The 25189-nt window shown below is 42.4% G+C and overlaps 1 protein-coding gene and 2 long non-coding RNA genes across 4 annotated transcripts; 2 read left to right on the top strand and 1 right to left on the bottom strand.

Moving 5' to 3' along the window:
* The first annotated feature begins 332 nt into the window (after positions 1–332).
* On the top strand, positions 333–22300 carry LOC114868670 (uncharacterized). Of its 2 annotated transcripts, none has more exons than XR_008696403.1 (6): positions 333–734; positions 984–1130; positions 1290–1321; positions 1795–1863; positions 3436–3611; positions 22079–22300. It is a non-coding gene; the product is annotated as an uncharacterized LOC114868670 (long non-coding RNA). The 2 variants fall into 2 exon arrangements; XR_008696404.1 differs by lacking the exon at positions 22079–22300 and adding an exon at positions 3931–4291.
* LOC114868655 (alpha-2-macroglobulin-like protein 1) lies at positions 6693–15965 on the top strand. Its single transcript, XM_055513834.1, is given in 36 exon segments — positions 6693–6796; positions 7477–7587; positions 7694–7874; positions 7964–8120; positions 8189–8241; positions 8333–8353; positions 8436–8601; positions 8686–8770; positions 8852–8975; positions 9468–9582; positions 9658–9767; positions 9848–10018; positions 10095–10322; positions 10409–10472; positions 10553–10698; positions 10847–10996; positions 11182–11319; positions 11390–11721; positions 11835–12060; positions 12276–12402; positions 12472–12593; positions 12667–12718; positions 12828–12928; positions 12988–13165; positions 13278–13353; positions 13484–13640; positions 13720–13794; positions 14018–14177; positions 14252–14439; positions 14518–14730; positions 14818–14939; positions 15035–15125; positions 15195–15263; positions 15333–15438; positions 15551–15592; positions 15890–15965. Coding segments are annotated over 35 exon segments (4437 nt in total). The 5' UTR covers positions 6693–6796; positions 7477–7501; the 3' UTR covers positions 15895–15965.
* On the bottom strand, positions 18451–20384 carry LOC129604983 (uncharacterized). Its single transcript, XR_008696405.1, has 3 exons — positions 20014–20384; positions 19290–19451; positions 18451–19173 (listed from the first exon to the last, which is right to left on the bottom strand). It is a non-coding gene; the product is annotated as an uncharacterized LOC129604983 (long non-coding RNA).
* Positions 22301–25189: the final 2889 nt, after the last annotated feature.

The raw sequence follows: 25189 nt of genomic DNA, 5'->3' as shown, positions 1-25189 counted from the left end.
CTCACATCAAATCAGCAACAGCTGTTTTAAACGGCCTCAGTTTAAAAGGTCAGATTATTTCAATACATCCAGACTTTTAGAGTCAGGACTTACGTTGGGACAAAGTCAGTAGTGACCCTTTTAATTCATAAAGTTAATCACACACCAGGCAATAAATGTTTCCTGCCGAAAATCCACAATTAACTAAATCGAATAGTAATAAACATAATAACCTATTTAAAATGACATAAATTACATTAAAAGTTGGTTTCAGTGAATTAGTATTTTAAATAACTTGCTGCTGAAACCTTACACTTTTCAGATTATGAAACCCTAGCTATTCATTCAGTGCAGTACCATCTCAGGCAGAAAAAGGTGTTGACTGAAGACAAACACATCAAACTTCGCATAAAGCTGCACATCTTAATCTGATGCTGATTAGAGTAAAACTAATATAAAACATGACAGCAGTCCAGCCCATCGGCGCAGTTTGCTCCTTTCGACGGGACTGGAGCCTGACCACCCGTTGCTCAGATTGGAATCAACCTGCTTCAGGTCGCTGGTATCCAGCAGCGCATGGAGGAAGGCGTGTCTATGACAGAGACTCAGCTGATCACCGGCCAGCGAGAGCAACAGCGTGAAACCCGGGCGCAAAGCGCTCGGTACCGACCTTCATCATTATCTCGTTAACAAGCAGTTGGAGCGGACAGCAGGCACGCTGATGATCGCGCCAGGACTGCAACACTAACAACTCAGTAAGACGAGAAGAATTTCCTTAAATATGAGCCCGGCGTTCAGGACTTTATAGGTGGTCAGTAAATGCAGTATTCGCCTTTTATTTCGCTGACTTTACGAGCCGCGTATGGTCTAATTAACCTGTTGCCTTGTTATTGTCACATGACTATGCCGCGCATCTTCTGGTTATCTGCTTTGTTGATGTGATCTTTCTTTCTTTCATTCCATCTTTCCCATTTTTAGTACTAAAACGCAAACTTTGTTTAAAGGTCAAAGATATACACGTATGTGCTAGGCTAAGCCGCCATCTAGTGGAAGTAAATCTGGCCGCCGCCATCTTGGCTTCCTCGCGCACAACTAGATGGCCTCGATCACTTACAGACGCTTTCTCTCTAAGACATCATGCACATTTTTAGGTAACTCACACAACCACCTAGTACAATAGCGATTATACTGTTACTTTTGCTACTAAAACTGCTGCTGGCTAGTGTTTCCTGCATTTTGACTGTCTGACTTTGTCTGGACATTTTAATTCTGCCGCTTACTTTAAACTGAGGTCGTTATCTGTTCCCCAGAGAATGTTCCCCTGACAAGGGAGATCTCAGAGGTGAGTGGGACAAGATAGATTGTGTTTTAGCATCTGATTAATGCTACCGACAGCTTCCAGCTGGCATGCTAATGCTACCGACAGCGTCCAGCTAACATGCTAACGCTAACGGGCATTTAGCAAAAGCAAAACAACTTGATAATAATTAGAAAATTTTAGAAAAAAACTTGACAGAAATATGCAGGTAAAGTAAGTAAACTTCTTTCTAAGCACAATTTAGTTGGACTGGTCAGAAAATACAAGTAAAATGCACAATTTTAGCTGAGCTGTAAAGTGACCTACCTCTCAGTCTGTTAGTTGGGTTGGGCAAAGAACTTTCTAGATCTTTGTCCTATTAGTAGCTACTGTAGGGGGAATTCCATGTCGCCATGGTTATAGCACCTGACCAATTACAGACTGTATCTGCCCATGTTGTTGTCCTCACATGCGCATCAGTAATTTTTAACTCACCAGAGCTTTTTGTTCTTCTGCAGCAAAGAAACTGGACCCACTTTAAACTGTTGCCTGAATCTTCACTCATGTTAAACGGGTTCAGTAAACAGGTAAATAGCTTTTCTCCAAATGTTCCATCATTAACTCACTAATCATTCAAAACAGTGAGTGATGCTTTAACAACAGAAAACAAACATTTATTTGTTTGTCACTGAAATCAGCTCTTTTTTTCCCTTTAGCCCCATCAGCCTCATGTTAATATCTGTGACTAACATGCAGATCAGCATGAGGAACACCCTGTTTTCGTCTCTTTCAAGGTTGTGTGGTGAAGTCGCCTCCAATGACCCCCCCCCCACTTTACCACACCTGTGCTTCCCCTCTGCCTCCCTTCAAAGACTCCCGCAGCCCGTCTCTTGGCGCTGGGTCATTGTCACTTCATCTCTCCATGCTGCTCATGTCATGTCAGCTGCTGCTTTTGAGTTTTTGTCTCCAGTGCCTTCATTGCATCCACCATTTCTCGTGTCACTACAGACATGGACTATTGATGGAGACGGTTGCCGGTTAGTCACGCGTTGCTCGGAATATAAGACGTGCAAAGGCACCTGTCTATGGTTCATGCTTTGCAGTAGCTTCTTTGGTTCATGTCCTGGTTGCCCATGTTAGCCACGTGTTGAGATGCATGTAAGACGTGTAGTGGCACTACTGGCCTTCTGTTCAGCCACGTTTGTTCCTGCCATGCTTTAGCCACGTTTTTAGCTTTACCTGGGGCCCGTTTCAAGAAGGAGGTTTAACAAACTCTGATTTTAAACTAAAATCTGAGTTGATTTACACTGAGTTTGCAAACCTGGAGTTTTCGGTTTCAGAACAGCTGAAAAGAGTTGGTTTAAGCAACTCCGAATTGATTGACTCAGAGTTAAGCGCGTGCACCGCGACGATACAAAGCCCTGATCAATGGAGTGAAGATATTACGACTCACCATGGCAACAGGACAACAAGAGGTCCAGAAATGGATATTTCCTCTCTATAATCCATAGAAAAAGCAAGACGGCTGCAACGGCGAAAGAGAAAGAATTAGCTTGGAAGAAAATAGCTGCCTGACTCAATGCGTGCAAAGTTTACATTTTAATCATAGTGTTTGGTGTAACTAATTACAAATCCTTACTTTACAAGTGAAAAATAACAACAATACTAAGATTATTTAGTAAAGTAATTTTTCACTCATCTAAGGAGTTACTTCAGTAATTGCATAAAATACCGATGTTTGTATGAATTAAATGTGCGGTTTTATGTCTATCCATTTTTTTTTTATTCCTGTTGTGGTTGATGTGGGATTTGTAAAGTAATGATAATTCCATAATCCGATACGTTTTTATGGAGAGCAATTATTACATTAATCTAATTAGGTTTTTAAAAGTTACCCAAAACTCATGTAATAATATAAGAATTAAAAATTTTATGTAGGTGCAATCCTGCAGGCATAAAAAGAATGTGGCTTAAAATGAAATGTAAAAACATAATTCAAAGAGGTATAAGGCACCTTCATATCATGGGTGTAGACTACCTGACTTTACAACAATTGACATATTAAATAACTAAATAGCATGCAGAGTATAGCAGTGCAGCAGCATTTTCAAAATGGCTGTAATGTTTTCACACAGTTAAATCATTTGACTTCTACTCAGCCAACAGAAAGAAGGCAGAGGCTAGAACAACAGGTGGAGGACCTGCACCTCCACCACTGACACATGCAGAGGAGAAGGCTCTCAGCCTGAACACTGGAAAGCAGAGGCTGAAGGAATTCCTGGAGGGAGTTCAGCAGAACCAGTCACTCCCCAGGATACAAGTGCATCTGTAAAATGTAAGAGGCCTACCTATATATTTGATTTTTTACATAGGCTACTTTTGATATATCCATTTCTTAGACTCTGGGTTGGGTTCTTTGTTGGTCTTAACAGATTCTGATGGTAACATGTGAATCTTTCTGTCACAACAGAAGCCCAGGATGTTTTAAGCTTTATTTAATAGTATACTTACATTATGATAAGCAGTATTATAAAGTGTAATATTAATACAGTTTATACACATCACATGATTTCTGATGTTTGTGTTGCGTAGCCTAGGATGGATGTAACTTGATCTCCAAGTATACTGACTCTATTATCTCCCCTCTGCCCAAGAGTTTGGAAGAACAGCAGGAGGAGGGTCCGCCACATTCTGCTGCACAGATGCACACGGTTCAGTGATGTTCAGTAAATGCCAGAGTTCAATCCTGTAAGAGTAATGAGGAACTATGTCATGTAACTCTAAATCGTCTGTATTTTCAGTTACCAGTTAAGGATTTGTATAAACTAAATCTCAAAGAAATGTTATACTTGGACTGCAAGATTGAAAAGACAGATCTAGAAATTGAAATTCTCAAACACAAGCTGGAGGTGAGTGTATAGTTAAAGGTGAATTGTATGAATTATTGGAAGAGTCATAAAATCTAACAATTGTCTTTGTATTTGTAGGAAATGTAGAAAACCAAATAAACTATGATTTGGATTTATTCAGTTTCTTTTATTGGTGGTGGCAAATCACATCTGACTGTCCATCCACTCTGCAGATTACCATGATGGAAGGAGTCTTCCTCAGGGTCTTGTATTTGTAGGGCAGGGTGTTGCTCCCCTCTAATAATTGCAATATTGTGGAGAACAACACATGCCACAATAATGTCACAGGCCTCTCAGGTGTTACCCTGAGGTGACGTAGGCACTGAAGACGTGCTTTCAACAGGCCTCTGGTCATTTCCACCCGGGCTCTTGTTCTGCAGGGCCACATTAAAGCGCTGCTGGGGTCCTGCTTCAGGTTCTGGGTGAGGGGTCAGTAGTGTGGGCTGGCATGGGTGACCCCTATCCCCAGCAGAAAGCTGTCAATTTCTCCTAGAAGAAAGTTCTCATTACTTTAGTGCTGCATAGAAGTGCTCCTGTGGGTGTGTAGTGCATGCATTGAAATAAGTGTACTGTATACGACATACATGTACTTACCACAGTTCAGCCTGTTACTAGGTTGACTCACGATATATTCATGAGTCATGACCAGAGCTGGGCCACTTGGCCTCCAGATTTGTGATAATATGTGCAGCATCACATATGATCTTGGTGGTGTAAACAATGATACATGTCAGTTACAATGACCATTAGAAAGAGTAATCAGTGCACCTGCACATTTATTAGTTTATTTCAGGTCACAGCAAAATGTTATTCACTGATCATTTTTCAGATTAGTCTCACTGAAACGAATTAAATACCACTTACCTCCAATCATGTGAAACTCCTCTTTAATGGCTCTGAGGAGTTTGTGGCAAAGAAAGCGCCTGAGGCCGAACTACTCTCCATAAAGAGGCTTCACTAACGTTCTCACCATCTCTAATGTTAAAGAAAACTACCGTTTGCAAAAAAAACGTAACGCAACACAAAGAATCTGCTTGTGTGACAGGGCGGCAAGGGCCCACACGGAAAGGACGCTCACAAGCGACAATATTTATTCTTTAAAATGTATTGCGCAATCAAATACACCACAAGGTAAGTTAAGTAATAAACACCAAAAAAATACAAACAAAAAATCACACCATGCAAAACCACGGCAAACAAAATCCAAAGAAACCAAAACAAAACCAACCAACCTAAACTAACAAAAATAGAGATGAATCAACAGTTACAATGCGCGCGCGCGCGCGCACACACGCACACACACACCATTGGTTTCCGCCTCTTACGTCCTGGACGATACGAGGGACCGAAACCTTGGCGAAGCTAATGCCAGCCCGGATAGCTTTTATTAGGACGCCGGCTCGGTGAAGGGGTCCGGCTCTGGAAAAAGAGTCGCTCATAAGCGCTGCGCCTGAGGGGGGGACCCAAAACCCTGCATCACCACACAGACAGCAGCTCCCCTTACCTGTGGCCATCGTTCACACCACTGCAGCCACGGATCAACCACAACGATCTTATTCGGGTGCTCACCTGCGCTCACGTGCACCTGCCACGAGCCAACAAAGAGCCCTGATCAGGTGTTCACCTGTACCTGAAGGCACCAGCCTGGCCCGCCTCCCAGGGAGCCAATTATTTCCCATGTTGGCTGGAAGGTGGGCGGGGCCAACCTCCACACCGCCACACTTGGATGTACGAGCACGACCACGACGGGTGACGTGTCTGATGTGTGGGTGGATGAGATTATTAATATGTGTTATGGAGTCTCGAGAAAAACGGTACCGCTCAAATAAATGTGCAAGGCGATATGATGTGAAAATTAACTTGTGGCGTCAAAATCCTCTCGCGGCGTAAATTCAATGCCGTGTGAATTAATACAGCGTCCTCATCTACAGGATCCTCTAGAAACATACGTGCCATTTTTGTCTCTGCGCGAAGGAAACAGGTGAAATCTATGAATGTACTGAAAGATTAAAATACGTATTTAAACACTGTTCACATTAAAAGGGGCGGAGACCGAAGGAAACTCTGGGTTTCCCGAATAAAACCTGCTCCTGACCAGGTTTGGTTCACAGAGTAAGTTGCCATAGTAACTGACTCTGAGTTTCGATTACCTCGCTTCTTGAAACGGGGTTAATTTACAGCCCTTTACGGGTTTAAGCAACCCCGCTTTCTGAAACTCTGAGTTTTCCTCATTTCGGGGTTAACAAACTCAGAGTTTCCACAAAACCTCTTTCTTGAAACGGCCCCAGATTTTTCATAATTTACCCTCAAAATAAATGATGGAGCTTAAAATAAAACTAAAACAGCATCATTCCACTAATAAAACCTGAACCAAACTCATAATGTCAAATGACAGAGGAAATATAAAAGATCTCTATTGTAACAAAAATGATACATCCCCCAAACAATTTATTTCCAAATTAACTTAATTAATTAGCTGCACTAAAATGCACCTCCCCCTTCTCCAGGAAGCACTTGGTACAGTCTGGCTGTGGGTGAAAGTATTTAAACCTTTCTTGGAGTCAGTCCAATCTCATACTTGTGTGATCAGCACATCTGGATCATTATAACGGTAAAACCTGAGCTTTTTTTCCTTTTTAACCTTATTTCTAGCAAGGGTTTTTTTTTTGTGCTACACTGGAAACGATCCTATTACTTTTCACTCGAACTGGCAGTTGAATCATTCTTCAGGGCCTGTGTTCACCCTTCTTTAAATGAGTTATCAGGTCTTATTTACACGTAGTGTTATGACTTTTGCACTTCATCTGAGCTAGTGCAGACTTTAATTTACTACTGCTGTGGTACCAGAAACTTGTGCAATAAGATTAAAAAGGGTTTTCCGGTTAATATCCCATTTGAATTCAAAGGTTCATCAGGTGTGTTTAATCAGCCACGAGCTTGGGACTGATCACGATTCACTAAACCAACAACCCTCTGCAGACGCAACAACTTTTTTTTGTCTTTGACCAAGTTGACCGTTTATTTTTCTGCTTGGTGTGGCCTTTCAGAGCATTTGGGGACGATTGGTGAAAATAATAATGAACAATAATAATGAAAATTGCCATCATACAGACGTTTTCATTGCTAGAGAGGATAAATTGTGTACATTTGATGCATGGTAAATCTGTGTAGCTGAAATCCCAGTCTATAAAAACCTAATGTGTAGAAAAAAGATTTTCATGTTCAACCTCTTAACTTTATTGACCCTCTGGAAACCTTAGCACTTACTGACTTTGATGTACTTTCCGTTAGCTCTAAAGGCTTCTCCCAGTCAGCCATGCGCCGTCCTGGGGTTCAGATGTGGTCGTGGGCACTTTGTGTCTTGTTGGGCCAGATGTGTTTAAAGCAAGTGACAGCAGGACCGTAAGTTTACAGGATCGTTTATTATAACGCCCTGTTTTGGTACCATACCAACGTGGCACCGTTTGTGGTTGTCCTGAATCCTAAATGTAGATGTTTTTGTCTGCAGGCTGTACATGGTAGTTGTACCTGCAGTTCTTGAAGCAGGAGCTCAAACCCAATTCTGTGCAAATCTCCTGCAGCCAACTGAAAATCTGCTCATGACCATCACCCTGACTTCTGATGAGAAGGTCATGACCCTCCTGAATAAGAGGTCTAATAAGGAGTTTAATATCTGCACTGCATTTAGGGTGAGCACATCTCAAGGGAATTAAAAATAAAAAAATATTCTGTAACTTCAAGTTACACCTGAAGCACTGCTTATTTTTCTTCTTTACAGGTTCCTCTTGTGCAGAAAGATGTGATTCAGAATTTCACGGTGGAGGTACGGGGTGGCACATTTTACTCCCAAGAAGTCATGAGAGTAATGTTCAAAGTCTATAAACCAGCAACGTTCATTCAAACAGACAAGCCCATCTACCTCCCTGGACAAACTGGTACTGATTTGAGTATGAAATCAATTGTTCTGTATTTCGTGTGAAATTTCTAATCCTGTCACCTACAGTAAATTTCAGAGTTGTCACCCTGGATACAAAGCTCAGACCTGTCAATCAGCTGGTACAGTAAATGTAGTGATGTGATTTCTGCAACTTCAATGAATCTGTGTATAAAATCATCAAATGCTTATGCTTCCTCTGTTCCCTTGCAGTATGACACCATAGAAATTCAAGTAAGCTGCAACTAATTGAGGTTTCTCAATTCAGTAAAGAAAAATCTGTACTATGATCGTTATTCTTGTTCTCATCTAACAGGACGTTAACAAGAACCGGATTGGACAGTGGTTGAATGAAACATCCGGTGGTAAAATCTTGCAGCTTCTTTACCCCCTGAACTCTGACGCTCGTGAGGGAATCTACACAATCACTGTGTCCATCGGTGACCAGACAGTATCTCAGGACTTCAAGGTGGAGAAATATGGTGAGCTTTAATTTGTTCAGTATAATGTCTGTTAAGTGATTGCCTCCCCTAAAAGTAATGAGAAGCAAATTGTTTTCTCTGTAGTTTTGCCCAAATTTGGCGTAACGATAGCTGCATCTGATGAAGTTAGTGTTGGGCAGACTGAAATCACAGCTGACGTGTGCGCAGAGTATGTATTTATTTCTAAGCTTTCCTACATTTGAGGGCAGTCAAAGTTGCTGTTTTTAACTGAATTTCCTGTCCTATGCAGATACACCTATGGTCAGCCTGTACCAGGAAGTGTTAAAGTTAGCATGTGCCGACCTGTGCAACAGTACTATTACATTCCAGTTCCAGCTGATGTAACTGCTCCATGCTACAATGATACCAAGCAGGTAAAGTTGCTGTATTTTCTAGATGGGGGGGCGTCCAATCCAGGTCCTCGAGGGCTGTTGTCCTGTTGGTTTTCCACTTCTCTCTGTCTAAGGCTGATTACCTTGAGCAGGTGTGTTTGAAAACCAGCAGGACAGTGGTCATAGGACTGGAGCTGGACACCCCCGATCAAGAAGTTTTACGGTCTTGTTGCCAGGCTAATCTCCAAACGGAGTGAAGCTCAACGTGAAAAGACTTCAAGCCTGGTTTACTTCGACTTGACTTTGCTCAGTTTAAGCAAATGTCATATAATAGAGGAGTAGCGCATGTGGGATGTTTCTAAACAAACCACTGATCTGTCTTAATGCCAAAGCCATTAGAATACACTTCCTACTTGCCAAATCATGTTGCAGGTTCTATGCTATTAAGGCTTTGACTAACCTGAGAAATGCACCTTGTCCGAACCACCTGAAGACTCATCCCAAGTTCTTCTTTACAATGACCCATGTCAACAGACCAACAAGACAGGCTGTGCCCGTTTCAGCTTTAAGATGTCAACTTTCACAAAGGCAGACAAGGTGCTGCAGGATGTGTTGGATCTTCTTGCCTCTGTGGAGGAGGGGGGAACAGGTGAGTCTGCTTTTGACTGGCGTTCAATCTGAAAGGTTTGATCAGTGAAGACTAATGTGGACTTGTCTTTGGCAGGTGTTTCACAGAAAGCAGAGAAACTGATAACTGTTTCATTTGTTCTTGGGAAGTTGTCCTTCACTGAGGTTCCCAATGTTTATGTCAAAGGCTCGACCATTCAGGGAAAAGCAAGTGCAACATTAGCTCTTATCATTTTATACTGAGCTCATGACTGGAGATTAGTTTTGAGTAACTGTCTGGTCCGCAGGTTAGCGCAGTCGACTACAGCAATGCACCCATTCCCAACATGGAACTCTACCTGTTTGAGGGAGAAATCTGGTCGCAGTCTCAGCCGCTACAGAATCTCACAACTGATTCAAATGGTGTCGCCATGTTCTCATTTAGCACAAAGGACTACAGCGGAAACATCCACCTCTACGTTAGTGAGATTGAAAAAAGAAACCTCAGTTCAAAATAGGTGGCCACGGCAGCTAAAGGTTTCCATTTCTGTGCAGGTGAGCAACACACCTGTCCTGACCTACCCTCCATATCGAACTCCGTACTATGAAGCTGGGGACATCACGCTGTCTTTGGCCCAACCGGTCTCTGCAGATACTCAGACAGTCAGCTCCCTGGTGGTCACGAACAAGGATAACCCACTTTCCTGTAATGTAAAGGAAAAAATCTCCATCCAGTACACTGTGGTTGGAGAGCCCGAGGGAAACGTGTACCTGATGTATCTGGTGAGTTGACAGACCACTGGGGTTTGAGTCATGTGCTGAGACACTTTTTAACTAAAGAATGGGGGGGTCACTTTAAAAATCTGCAGGTTATATCCAGGGGAGCAATTGCCATGCAAGGATTTCAGAAGATTCAGTTGCCAAAAAAATCAGGTGAGGGGAACTCTACTCTGAAGGGTTTAAATGACAAATGGGACAAGTGCTGACAACTGAGGTTTGGTGCTGGGTTTCAGTGGTTGAAGGTGAGGTGTCCTTTGAGCTCAAAGTATCTCCAGAAATGGCACCGGTGGTCCAGGTTGTAGCTTACAGCGTCCTCCCCAGTGAGACGGTGATCGCCAGCAGTACAGACTTCACCACGGAGAAATGCTTCAGAAACAATGTAAGAAGCCAGGAGATTCAATCAGAATTTGTTTTTGTTGTTGGGACATCTGTATGTTTAATGCTTCAGAAAGCTTGTGTATTTACAGTATGGTTACTGTTAGACACTTTGGTCCCGTCACTAAAGTCCAGTGGGTGTGTTGTTTCAGGTGTCTGTGGCATTTTTCCCACCGTCAGCAGTTCCAGGGGAGACGACCAACCTGCAGGTGACTGCTGATCCAGGCTCTCTGTGTGGCGTCAGTGCTGTCGACCAGAGCGTCTTCATCATGGAGCCAGGAAAGAATCTAAATGCAGATAAGGTAATGATGGTAATATTCCTCAATTGTAGTCATAATGGGATACTTTTTCATGACTACCTTCCACTTTTTTTCCTTTTTTAGACTGGCTAGATTTGGTTTAGTCTCCTAAACAAACTATGAAGAAAGTCTTTGTTTAAATGTCAGAACTGTAAAATTGATGTCTAAGCTCTACTTTCCCTTTTCAGATATTTAATTTGCTGCCAGTCACACAAGCTTCTTACATCCCGTATGAGGTTCAAGATCCGACTGAATGTTTGCTTCTAAGAGCAAGAAGAGCCATTCTTCCATACCCCAGAAGTGATGACGCCTTTACTCTTCTCCAGGTAGTTTGTCATATAACACAAAGCAGATTTAAAACTAGATTCACGTTTAACTTTGGTTAAATTTGTCTAGAACGTAGGACTGAAGATGGCGACAAACCTGTTTATTCGGATACCTTCATGTATCAAGTTCAAAGGGAGACTTTACTACCTTGGTAATGCATTTTAATGTCTTACAGTTAAATGCTTATCTTTGCATGTAAGTAACAATATTCTGGTTTTGTCAGATGGAGGCATAAGGTATGGTTTTCCAATGGCTTTGCCAATGGCAGCTCCAGTTGGAGCTGTAATGGCCCCTAATGCTCCACTGCTCGGAGGAGCTGTAATGGCCCCTAATGCTCCACCGCTTGTTACCGTTCGTGTTTTCTTCCCTGAGACTTGGTTATGGCAGCTGGTGGACGTTGGGTGAGTTTTAACTGCAGCTGTTTAGAAAAGCACATACAGGTGTATAATACTGATGTGATGGTCAGATCGTGTGCTTTTGTTGATGTTTAGTGTCAATGGTTTTTCTACTTCAGAATGCTTGGGGAGAAGAATGTGTCCCTCACGGTCCCAGACACCATCACCACCTGGGAGACGGAGGCTTTCTGTTTGTCCCCTCAGGGTTTTGGTTTGGCTCCTCGTAAACAGATCAAGGTCTTCCAGCCCTTCTTCCTGGAGCTCACTCTGCCCTACTCCATCATCCGGGGGGAGAACTTTGTGCTGAAGGCGACTGTCTTCAACTACCTCAGCAGCTGCATCATGGTACATGTATGCAATAGGCTATAGACGGGTACTGTTTGCTGTATAGTGGTCCTAAACTTGCATTGGGAGGGATATCTGGCATGTTGATTATGCTGAGCTATTTACCTTTAGCTCTGTGGAGGTAGCAAAGTGCTAGGGTGTGTTTGGGTTTTGTTTTTTGTTAAAAGCTTTAGAGATGACCTTGCCCACTTCTTAAAATAATGTCTTGCAAACAGGTCAGTGTGACTCCAAAACCTTCGGTTGACTACATCCTCACGCCTCTGTCTGGTAACCAGTACACGTCGTGCCTGTGTGGCAGCGAGCGTAAAACCTTCAGCTGGACCTTGGGCCCAATAACGCTAGGTAAACTCAGGCTCAACAGTCACGTTGGAGGTGTGCTTCAGTGCTAGTTGATGTAAAATGTCTGTTTAGGGTCAGTGAACGTGTCTGTGACTGCCGAGGCTGTGGCGTCACTCGTTCCGTGTCAGAACGCAGCAGTGAGCCGGCCAGAAAGAGGTCGCATCGACGTGGTCACAAAGCCTCTCATCGTGAAGGTTTGTGTCTTGAGCATCTTTGCAGTCAAACAGCTGTCACTGGTGGCACTGACAGTATTTTATCTTTTGTCAGGCTGAAGGAAGCGAGGTGACTCAGACCTACAACTGGCTGCTCTGTCCAAAAGGTTGGGTTTACAAAACAGTTCTGCCCAATAGCTTGTGTGGCCTGAAATGAAACCTTCGTGAGCACCCTGACATCTCTGGTTTTGTGTTTACAATAAATGTTGTTCACAGGACAGAGTTTAACAGATGAAAAGACTGTCCAACTCCCAAAGAACATGATCGTTGGATCTGCCCGTGGCTCCGTTTCTGTCCTCGGTAAGATTGCAGCTACAGTACACTCTAGACCCTAGGATACTGTATTTAATGACTTGTGATTGGCATGTTTGTGCAGGGCGACATCCTGGGCCGAGCCCTGCAGAACCTGGATGGCCTGCTGCAGATGCCGTCTGGCTGTGGGGAGCAGAACATGGCTCTTCTGGCTCCTGACATCTACATCCTCCAGTACCTGACGGACACAAATCAGCTGACCACAGCCACCCGAGAAAAGGCCACAAAGTTCCTAATCAGTGGTCAGTCTGTGCTTTATTTTTCCGTTTAGTTTAAGGAGTCCCAACAGTATTGACGTCGTCTATACAGCCACAGTGAAATGTGACATCTGATCGTTGGCTTCTTTCTCTACAGGCGTCCAGAGACAGTTCAACTATAAGGATAATGCTGGAGCTTACAGCACCTTTGGCTCAGGACCAGGAAACACATGGTGAGAGCTGATTTAGACTTGTATGGTTTTAGGCACAACCTTTCACTTATGTTATACACTTTGCTACTAGCAGAGAAGACTGATGGCAGCATAAAAGCTACTACACTAAAAGTTTAACCTTGTTTCTCAGGCTCACAGCGTTTGTGGTGAGGTGCTTTGTTAAAGCTCAGTCCTTCATCTACATTGACCCAACGACAATCGACCAGTCAAAGACCTGGTTGATAGGTAAACAAAAGACAACTGGCTGCTTTGAAATGTCTGGGAAACTCTTCCACAGCACAATGAAGGTAAGCTGTCCTGCTGCCGAAAAACTGACATCTAATACAGTAGTTGGTGATTTTGAATGTGAACGCTTCCTCTCTACAGGGTGGAGTGGCTGATGAGGTCTCTCTCAGTGCTTACATCACTGCTGCCTTCTTGGAGATGGACATGCCTGTAGATGTGAGTTTAATGTCTTTGGCAAATGATTGGAGCAATGGTCCACCTAAATACAGGATAATCTGTACTGGGTGAGACCAGAAATGGGTGCAAAATTTTGTTGCCCGGAAATGAGACTTTCTTTTGAAGCGCAATAAACTTCCGTGGCAGCTTCGTATCACTGCAGTAACTAGTGGACATGAAAGCAGCTTCTACATGTGACAAAATGAAAATCTATAACTTTCAGAGCCCAGTGATGACCAACAGCCTGTCATGTCTGCGGAACTACACTAAAATCAATGACACCTACACTACAGCTCTGCTGGCCTACGTCTTCACTCTGGCAGGAGACGTGGAGACTCGTTCTCTCCTTCTGCAGCAACTGGACACTGTCTCAATAAAACAAGGCAAGTTTCACTTTGAAGTGAATTAGTCTGACCTCCCTTTCTGTGAATGTAATGTTTGCTGTGTCTGGTTCCAGGAGGTTTCCTCTACTGGTCTCAGAGCTCAGTAGAAACTTCAGCCTCTCTGTCTGTGGAGATCAGCTCCTATGTGTTACTGGCCAAACTCAGTGCCTCACCTACAGCTGAGGACCTGGGCTACTGCTCCAGTATCGTTAGGTGGCTGATGGGGCAGCAGAACCAGTATGGAGGTTTCTCCTCCACCCAGGTACAGATCTGTGTCCTATTGTCACATTCTATCTGTGACCAAACGGTAGATGGTCTCACCATGTGCTTTGTGTTGTAGGACACAGTGGTGGCTCTCCAGGCTCTGGCTCTCTACTCCGCTCTGGTGTTCAGTCCAACAGGTTCCAGCACAGTGACGGTCCAGTCTCCCATTAGCAAGCTGACATTTGATGTGAACCAGAACAACAAGCTGCTGTACCAGGAGAAGAAGCTGCAGCCGATCTCGGGAAAATACAGTCTGACTGTGAAGGGGAGTGCGTGTGCATCAGTACAGGTTGGTCAATGCTCCTTCTTTTTTTTTTAATGCATGGGTCAGCATCAGTTTCCTCAAACAAAACAAAGTGACTTCTTTTGTTCCCAGATCTCTATTACTTTCAATGTGCCAACTCCCAGCACCGTCAAAAGTCTTAGTGTGATGGTCAAACCAGAATCAAACACCTGCCAATCAGCCACCTCTAAAGTCACTCTGAGAATTAAATCTCTGTAAGTAATGAAGCACATTTTAGTTACAGCTATGAAACTCTACAGAATTGTCTCAACCACTGAACTAGAGTAACAGCAGTATTGTTGTGTTGCAGATACAATGGAACACAAAAGGGCACAAACATGGTGATTGTGGACATCACAATGCTCTCTGGCTTTGTCCCTGACCCAGAGTCTCTGAACAACGTAAGTCATTCTAATGATGGACACTGACGGTCTGAGAGGGAGGACTAAGGGTCTGCGTTCTCTCAACAGCTCCAAACTGGCTCACAGGTGGCTAAAGTTGAACAAACACAAGATCGGGTTGTAATTTACATTCCAGAGGTGAGATCAGTTTACAGTAAATGTAAAACATTGTCTCTGGATCAGTCACTGACGATCTCCTCTCTTTAGCTGTTAACGGGCACAGCAGTCGACTGCAGCCTGGATCTTGTGGAGGAGGTGCGGGTACAGAAACGGAAGGCTGCTGTGGTCAAGATTTACGACTACTACTTGCCTAGTAAGACTGTCTTTGTTCCTAAAATCAAAGACCACTCTGCTCTTGGCTGATCTTCAACCCACTGAACAATAAGTGTTGGACGATGAATAAAATTTGACTTTGCTTCTCTCAGGCAACCAGGCACAGACTGAATATGTGGACCCTTGTGCTGCAGGTAACAGATTGCTATGTGGATGGATTGTCTATAGTGGTTCAACAATCTGAAAAAGTCTGACACTGCTTAGTGACTGTCATGTAAGCATAACTAAAATGATCACATCAGTGATCTAGATGGAGCTCAAAGCCACAGCACATTAGCTGATTCTAGAAAGTACGTAAACTGTGTTCTGCAACAAAGTTCTTTAACTTCTAGGCTTTAAATGTGTCTAGTTTGACAATTGAGTCCTAAATGTAATTAAGTAAATAGCCTTTCATCACACGATTTGCCAACGTTTCAACTTTTGTCTTCCAGCTTGAAGAGCAAAGCGAGGGCTGGGCCATTGATTCAACTGTTTTTATGTAACAAATAAAATGAATGTCCCAATGCACACGTGTTAGAACTTTCTTTACTGCCTAAGCTTAATGCTGTTGAATGAAGCATTTAAATGTGTCCTTAGCCTGAAGTTGGCAAAGTTGAACATTGAATATTCTCTGGGTTTGAAAGAAAGATGCAGGTAACAAAACCTAAACTGCCAACAAAGGTTGTTTTGGTTAAATGCTGCTGAGGAAGCACATGTCAAACTCGTGGCTTCACTAAAGCTGCAGAATATTAAATATTTGTATAAAACTTAATGTTGATCATTTTGGGTCCTGTGGCATGATCGCCAGGTGGGGCCAGGCCAGTGTGTAGTCTGTGTCTGCTGGGCATGTGAAAATAGGCAGTTATGTAAACTTGGATCACTTTAGACATTAAGGGTCAGCATTCAGCTCAACTCTACTGCTTCAGTGGCTTTACAAGATTATTAGTAACTGCAGACTGTCAAACTGTAGCTCACAATAAAATGATTATAAATTATTTTTTTGTTGGGAACTTTTATTGAAGTGAATACACATGCGTAACATCATTCAATGATTTATTCTGACAGGGTTCAGTTTTATCCATATGAATATGGTGGAGGTTGTGTCCTAAGTGTGGGTTTATTTAGAGTTGACAACTGCAGCCACATTTTTTGAATCAGAGCAGTGGTGTGTTCAGGTTCTGTGTCTCTCTGTAAACGGCCATTAATGCAAAAATCTATCCCTTTAACGGAGTTGAACATACATTTGTGTGTGTGTGAGAGAGATCAGTTTCAATTACGTTTTCAGCATGTTTAACTCTACAGTTGAATTTTTTTAGTGCATTTTCGAGTTGTCTCGCTGGACATTGAGTTCAGACCTGCCACCTTGCTGGTGAGTGTCTCCTTTTTATGTCACATATTAATATTTGACTGTGGTGATGCTTTTCAAACATTCATCAGTCTGCTTGGTGCAGGAGAGGGTCAATATTACTAACAAATCATGCAAAATGAAGAGAATAAGGGAAACGAGGACGTGACGTATCTGGTGACTAAAACATCTCAGGTCCATCTCAATTATTCATGATAAATATAGTGTAGCATTTACAGTGATGAGCCAAATGATTTAGTGTCAGTCTAGTGGGTTCAGCTGCCATGTGTTTAATGTTGATAAACTCCACAGGTTTTATCCAGAGGAGTCATCATTATGCAAGGACATAAAAAAGTTAAAGTGCAAAGTAAACAAGGTGGGTAAAGACCTGGGACCCATTTCAAGGAGGAGGTTTTGTGGAAACTCTTGAGTTTGTTAACCCCGAAATAAGGAAAACTCAGAGTTTTCGGTTTCAGAAAGCGGGGTACGTTTAAACCCGTTTCAAGAAGCGAGGTAATCGAAACTCAGAGTCAGTTACTATGGCAACTTACGCTGTGAACCAAACCTGGTCGCGAGCAGGTTTTATTCGGGAAACCCAGAGTTTCCTTCGGTCTCCGCCCCTTTTTAAAGTGAACACTGTTTAAATACCTCATTTAATCTTTCAGTACATTCATAGATTTCACCTGTTTCCTTCGCGCAGAGACCAAAATGTCTGTTTCTAGAGGGTCCTGTAGATGAGGACGCTGTATTAATTCACACGACATTGAATTTACGCCGCGAGAGGATTTTAACGCCACGAGTTAATTTTCTGTCATATCGCCGTGCATATTTATTTGAGCGGTACCGTTTTTATCGAGACTCCATACATACATTAATAATCTTATTCACCCATACGTCAAACACATCACCCATCGTGGCCGTGCTTTTACATCCGAGCAGATTCTTTGTGTTGTGTTGCGTTACGTTTTTTTTTTTTTTTGCAAACGGTAGTTTTCTTTATAACATTGGAGATGCTGAGCACATTAGTGAAGTCACTGTATGTAGAAAAGTTCGACCTCAAGCGCTTTCCTTGACACAAACTCCTTAAAGCCATTAAAGAGGAGTTTCACAGGATTGCAGGTATGTGGTATTTAATGCGTTTCAGTGAGGCTAATCTGAAAAATGATGATCAGTTAATAAAATCTTGCTGTGATCTGAAATAAACTGATAAATGTGCAGGTTCACTGACTACTCTTTCTAATGGTCACTGTAACTGACATTACATTGTTTACATCACCAACATCATATGTGATGCTGCACATATCATAAACGTGAATTCATGAATATATCGTGAGTCAACCCTAAATAACAGCCTGCACTGTACAGGTACATGTATGTCCTATACACTTATTTCAATGCATGCACTCACACTCACAGGAACACTTCTATGCAGCACTAAAGTAATGAGAACTTTCTTCTAGGAGAGATTGACGGCTTTCTGCTGGAGATAGGGGTTAATGCCAGCCCACACAACTGACCCCTCACCCAGAACCTGAAGCAGGCCCCCAGCAGCGCTTTAATGTGGCCCTGCAGAACAAGAGCCCGGGTGAAAATGACCATAGGCCTGTTGAAAGCACGTCTTCAGTGCCTACGTCACCTCAGGGAAACACCTGAGAGGCCTGTGACATTAATGTGACATGTGTTGTTCTCCACAATATTGCAATTATTAGAGAGGAGCAACACCCTGCCCTACAAATACAAGACTCCGAGGAGACTCCTTCCATCACAGTAATCTGCAGAGTGGATGGACAGATTTGCTTTAATGTCTTAATCAACCATCACCACCAATAAAAGAAACTGAATAGATGTAAATCATAATTTTTTTTTTCATTCCCTACAAATACAAAGGCAATTTTTAGATTTTATGATTTTTCCAATAATTCATACAATTCAGCTTCAACTATACACTCATCTCCAGCTTGTGTTTGGGAACATTTCCTTGAGATGTAGTTTATACAACTCAATAACCGGTAACTTAAAATACAGAAGATTTAGAGTTACATGACATCTTGACATGACATGTTCCTCATTACTCTTACAGAATTGAACTCTGGCATTTACTGAACATCACTGAACTGTGTGCATCTGTGCAGCAGAATGTGACTGAGCTCCTCCTGCTGTTCTTCCACACTCTGGGGCAGAGGGGAGATAATAATGTCACTATACTTGGAGATCAAGTTACATCCTTTAGGCTACGCAACACAAACTTCAGAAATCATGTGATGTGTATAAACTGTAATAATATTACACTTTATAATACTGCTTATCATAATTTAAGCTTTATTTAGTAGTATACTTACAACATCCTGGGCTTTTGTTGTGACAGGAGGATTCATATATTACCATCAGAACCTGTGAAGACCAACAAAGAACCCAACCCAGACTCTAAGAAAAGTAAAAGAAACTAAGAAATGGATATATCAAAAGTAGCCTATGTAAAAAATCAAATATATATGTAGACCTCTTACATTTTACACATGCACTCAATCCTGAGGAGTGACGGGTTCTGATGAATTCCTTCAGCCTCTGCTTTCCAGTGTTCAGGCTGAGGGCCTTCTCCTCTGCATGCGTCAGAGGTGGAGGTGCAGGTCCTCCACCAGTTGTTCTAGCCTCTGCCTACTTTCTGTTGGCTGAGTAGAAGTCAAATGTTTAACTGTGTGAAAACATTACAGCCATGTTGAAAAGGCTGCTGCACTGCTATACTCTGCATGCTATTTAGTTATTTAATATGTCAAATATTGTAAAGTCAGGTAGTCTACACCCATGACATGATGGTGCCTTATACCTGTTTGAATTATGTTTTTACATTTCATTTTTAGCCACGTTCCTCTATGTCTGCAGGATTGTGCCTACATGAAAACTGAAATTAATTTCTTATATTATTACGTGTTTTGGGTAACTTTTAAAAACCTAATTAGATTAATGTAATAATTGCTCTCCATAAAACGTATTGGATTATTGAGTTATCATTACTTTACGAATCCCACATCAACCACAACAGGAATTTTAAAAATGCATAGACATAACACTGCACTTTTAATTCATACAAACGTCGGTATTTCATGCAATTACTGAAGTAACGCCTTAGATGAGTGAAAAAGTCCTTACTTTACGAGTGAAATATAACAACAATACTAAAATTATTTAGTATTTAGTTACGCTGAACACTGTATGATTAAAATGTAAACTTACGCATTGACTCGAGCAGCTATTTTCTTCCAAGCTAATTCTTTCTCTTTCGCCGCTGCAGCCGTGTTGCTTTTTCTACGGATTATAGACTCGTAGTCGTTATATGCTTGACGTATCATATCCATTTCCGGACGTCTTTTGTTGTCCTGTTGCCATGGTGACTCGTAATATCTTCACTCCATTGATCAGGGCTTTGTATCGTCGCGGTGCACGCGCTTAACTCTGAGTCACACAACTCAGAGTTGCTTAAACCAACTCTTTTCAGCTGTTCTGAAACCGAAAACTCCAGGTTTACAAACTCAGAGTAAATCAACTCAGAGTTTCGTTTTAACTCAGAGTTTGTTAAACCTCCTTCTTGAAACGGGCCCCAGGACGTAAGAGACGGAAACCAATGATGTGTGTGTGTGTGTGTGTGTGTGTGTGTGTGTGTGTGTGTGTGTGTGTGTGTGTGTGTGTGTGTGTGTGTGCGCGCGCATTGTAACTGTTGATTCATCTCTATTTTTGTTAGTTTAGGTTGGTTTTGTTTTGGTTTCTATATTGTTGTTTTTGTTGTCTTTTTTTGTTTGCCGTGGTTTTGCATGGTGTGATTTTTGTTTGTATTACTTTAGGAGTTGGTTTAAGCAACTTCGAGTTGATTGACTCAGTATTAAGCGTGTGCGCCGCGACAATACAAATGCCTAATGAAGAGAAGATATTACGAGTGCAGTGTTATGTCTATGAATTTTTAAAATTCCTGTTGTGGTTGATATGGGATTTGTAAATGAAATATAAAAACATAATTCAAACAGATACTGTAAGGCACCATTATATCATGGGTGTAGACTACTGTAATGGAAAACTTGTGCCTTTGTGCTGTTTCCTATCCAACACAGTCGTCATGTGCTGGTTAGGTGCAATACTGAACATTCTTACACAAACAACTAATCTCTTGCACCCTGTCGTACATCAAGTCTAAACATCTGATGTTCCATTTGACTGACTAATAATTTATGATATATGTTTGTCTTTTACACCCGGACTCTGGCTCCATTCTATCTGACTCCCCACCAGACCCAAGGCTGTTAAAGCGAATGCATCTTGTCTTGGAAGCTCGGTGTTCCTTCCTTTTGGATAACAAGACATGATTATGCAGAAGTGAGAAAGCAAACATTCTCACTCACAGCGAGATAAGGTGGAACAAACAATTCCATTGCTGCAGAGAGACATTCCACCAGAGCCAGAGAAAGGGGTTAAAAGGCAGAAGCAACTTGAGGATCGTAGACTCTTTGCATCACACCTTTGTGGTGTGTGCACTGATCTCCCCAGCTGGTTTTTGGTTTGTTGATGTGCACCATCAACATCCATGCTTTTTATTTGCTTTCCCCATTATTTTTATTTTCTTTATTATTTCAATAAATCGCACAAAAGGACAACACTCTCATCTGCTTCTTTATGGGAAATGTCCACCACAACTACCTGACTTAAGATTTGACATATTAAATAAATATATGCGATGCAGAGTATGGCAGCGCAGCAGCATTTTCAACATGGGTGTAATGTTTTCACACAGTTAAATCATTTGACTTCTACTCAGCCAACAGAAAGAAGGCAGAGGCTAGAACAACTGGTGGAGGACCTGCACCTCCACCTCTGACACATGCAAAGGAGAAGGCCCTCAACATGAACACTGGAAAGCACGGGCTAAAGGAATTCCTGGAGGGAGTTCATCAGAACCACTTCCCAGGATACAAGTGCATACTGTAAAATTTAATAGGCCTACTGTACCTAAATATGTGATTTTTTACATAGGCTACTTTTGATATATCCATTTCTTAGACTCTGGGTTGGGTCCTTTATTGGTCTTTACAGATTTTGGTGGTAATATGTGAATCCTCCTGTCACAACAGAAACCCAGGATGTTGTAAGTATACTACTAAATAAAGCTTAAATTATGATAAGCAGTATTATAAAGTGCAATATTAATACAGTTTATACACATCACATGATTTCTGATGTTTGTGTTGCGTAGCCTAAAGGATGTAACTTGATCTCCAAGTATAGTGACATTATTATCTCTCCTCTGCCCCAGAGTGTGGAAGAACAGCAGGAGGAGGGTCCGTCACATTCTGCTGCACAGATGCACACAGTTCAGTGATGTTCAGTAAATGCCAGAGTTCAATTCTGTAAGAGTAATGAGGAACATGTCATGTCAGGATGTCATGTAACTCTAAATCTTCTGTATTTTAAGTTACCGGTTATTGAGTTGTATAAACTACATCTCAAGGAAATGTTATACTTGGACCACCAGATTGAAAAGACAGATTTAGAAATTGAAATTCTCAAACAAAAGGTGGAGGTGAGTGTAAAGTTACAGGTGAATTGTATGAATTATTGGAAGAATAATACAATCTAACAATTGCCTTTGTATTTGTAGGAAATGAAGAAAACCCAATAAATTATGATTTGCATTTATTACGTTTCTTTTATTGGTGGTGGTTGATTAAGACATTACGACAAATCACATCTCTGACTGTCCATCCACTCTGCAGATTAGCATGATGGAAGGAGTCTTCCTCAGGGTCTTGTATTTGTAGGGCAGGGTGTTGCTCCCCTCTAATAATTGCAATAATGTGGAGAACAACACATGCCACATTAATGTCACAGGCCTCTCAGGTGTTTCCCTGAGGTGACGTAGACACTCAAGACGTGCTTTCAACAGGCCTACGGTCATTTCCACCCAGGCTCTTATTCTGCAGGGCCACATTAAAGCGCTGCTGGGCGCCTGCTTCAGGTTCTGGGTGAGGGGTCAGTTGTGTGGGCTGACATTAACCCCTATCTCCAGCAGAAAGCCGTCAATCTCGTATAGAAGAAAGTTGACATTACTCTAGTGCTGTGTAGACATGCTCCTGTGAGTGTGTAGTGCATGCATTGAAATAAGTCTATAGGACATACATGTACTTACCACAGTGCAGCCTGTTACTTAGGGTTGACTCACGATATATTCATGAGTCATGGCATTCAAGGTAGCGGACCCACATGCACGGCGGAGACGGATCTTAGTTTAAGGAAGGTGTTCGTGGTCAGGCAGGCAAGGGTCGATACACAGTTGAGGCAGTTAAGGTGCAGGTAAGGATCAGGCAATTGGTGGTGGACGAAAGGCTTGGTTCAAACTTACGGCGGTGCATGATCAGAGGCAAGGCAGGAGACGAGGCCGGGATAGCAAGGGTCATACACGATATAAGGTATCAGTTGAAAATGCTGGTAGGCTGGCTGTGACAACACGGGAACACGATCTAACGCTCTGGCAAGGTGATATGGCATGACATTGTGTTTAAATACTAGGTGAGTAATGGTGATGGAAAACAGCTGGTGATCATGTGACTACAAAGTAAAAGGTGACAAGACAAAATGGGAAAAACAAGAAAATGAAACAGGAAGTGATTCCAGGCTGTGACACAGAGCTGGGCCACTTGGCCTCCACGTTTGTGATAATATGCAGCATCACATATGATCTTGGTGGTGTAAACAATGATACGTCAGTTACAGTGACCATAAGAAACAATAATCAGTGAAACTGCACATTTATTAGTTTATTTCAGGTCACAGCAAGATGTTATTCACTGATCATTTTTCAGATTCGTCTCACTGAAACGAATTAAATACCACTTACCTCCAATCATGTGAAACTCCTCTTTAATGGCTCTGAAGGAGTTTGTGGCAAAGAAAGCGCCTGAGGCCGAACTATTCTCCATAAAGAGGCTTCACTAACGTTCTCACCATCTCTAATGTTATAAAGAAAACTACCGTTTGCAAAAAAAAACGTAACGCAACACAAAGAATCTGCTTGTGTGACAGGGCGGCAAGAGCCCGCACGGAAAGGACGCTCACAAGCGACAATATTTATTCTTTAAAATGTATTGCGCAATCAAATACACCACAAGGTAAGTTAAGTAATAAACACCAAAAAAATACAAACAAAAAATCACACCATGCAAAACCACGGCAAACAAAATCCAAAGAAACCAAAACAAAACCAACCAACCTAAACTAACAAAAATAGAGATGAATCAACAGTTACAATGCGCACGCACACACACGCACACACACACACATTGGTTTCCGCCTCTTACGTCCTGGACGATACGAGGGACCGAAACCTTGGCGAAGCTAATGCCAGCCCGGATAGCTTTTATTAGGACGCCGGCTCGGTGAAGGGGTCCGGCTCTGGAAAAAGAGTCGCTCATAAGCGCTGCGCCTGAGGGGGGGACCCAAAACCCTGCATCACCACACAGACAGCAGCTCCCCTTACCTGTGGCCATCGTTCACACCACTGCAGCCACGGATCAACCACAACGATCTTATTCGGGTGCTCACCTGCGCTCACGTGCACCTGCCACGAGCCAACAAAGAGCCCTGATCAGGTGTTCACCTGTACCTGAAGGCACCAGCCTGGCCCGCCTCCCAGGGAGCCAATTATTTCCCATGTTGGCTGGAAGGTGGGCGGGGCCAACCTCCACACCGCCACACTTGGATGTACGAGCACGACCACGACGGGTGACGTGTCTGATGTGTGGGTGGATGAGATTATTAATATGTGTTATGGAGTCTCGAGAAAAACGGTACCGCTCAAATAAATGTGCAAGGCGATATGACGTGAAAATTAACTTGTGGCGTCAAAATCCTCTCGCGGCGTAAATTCAATGCCGTGTGAATTAATACAGCGTCCTCATCTACAGGATCCTCTAGAAACATACGTGCCATTTTTGTCTCTGCGCGAAGGAAACAGGTGAAATCTATGAATGTACTGAAAGATTAAAATACGTATTTAAACACTGTTCACATTAAAAGGGGCGGAGACCGAAGGAAACTCTGGGTTTCCCGAATAAAACCTGCTCCTGACCAGGTTTGGTTCACAGAGTAAGTTGCCATAGTAACTGACTCTGAGTTTCGATTACCTCGCTTCTTGAAACGGTGTTAATTTACAGCCCTTTACGGGTTTAAGCAACCCCGAAATGAGTTTTCCTCATTTCGGGGTTAACAAACTCAGAGTTTCCACAAAACCTCTTTCTTGAAACGGCCCCAGATTTTTCATAATTTACCCTCAAAATAAATGATGGAGCTTAAAATAAAACTAAAACAGCATCATTCCACTAATAAAACCTGAACCAAACTCATAATGTCAAATGACAGAGGAAATATA

The sequence above is a fragment of the Betta splendens genome, chromosome 13 (assembly GCF_900634795.4).
Source record: "Betta splendens chromosome 13, fBetSpl5.4, whole genome shotgun sequence".
In the NCBI taxonomy this organism is placed as follows: Eukaryota; Metazoa; Chordata; class Actinopteri; order Anabantiformes; family Osphronemidae; genus Betta; species Betta splendens.
The sequence above is the reverse complement of the archived record's forward strand: the minus strand, read 5'-3'. Positions and strand labels throughout refer to the sequence as shown.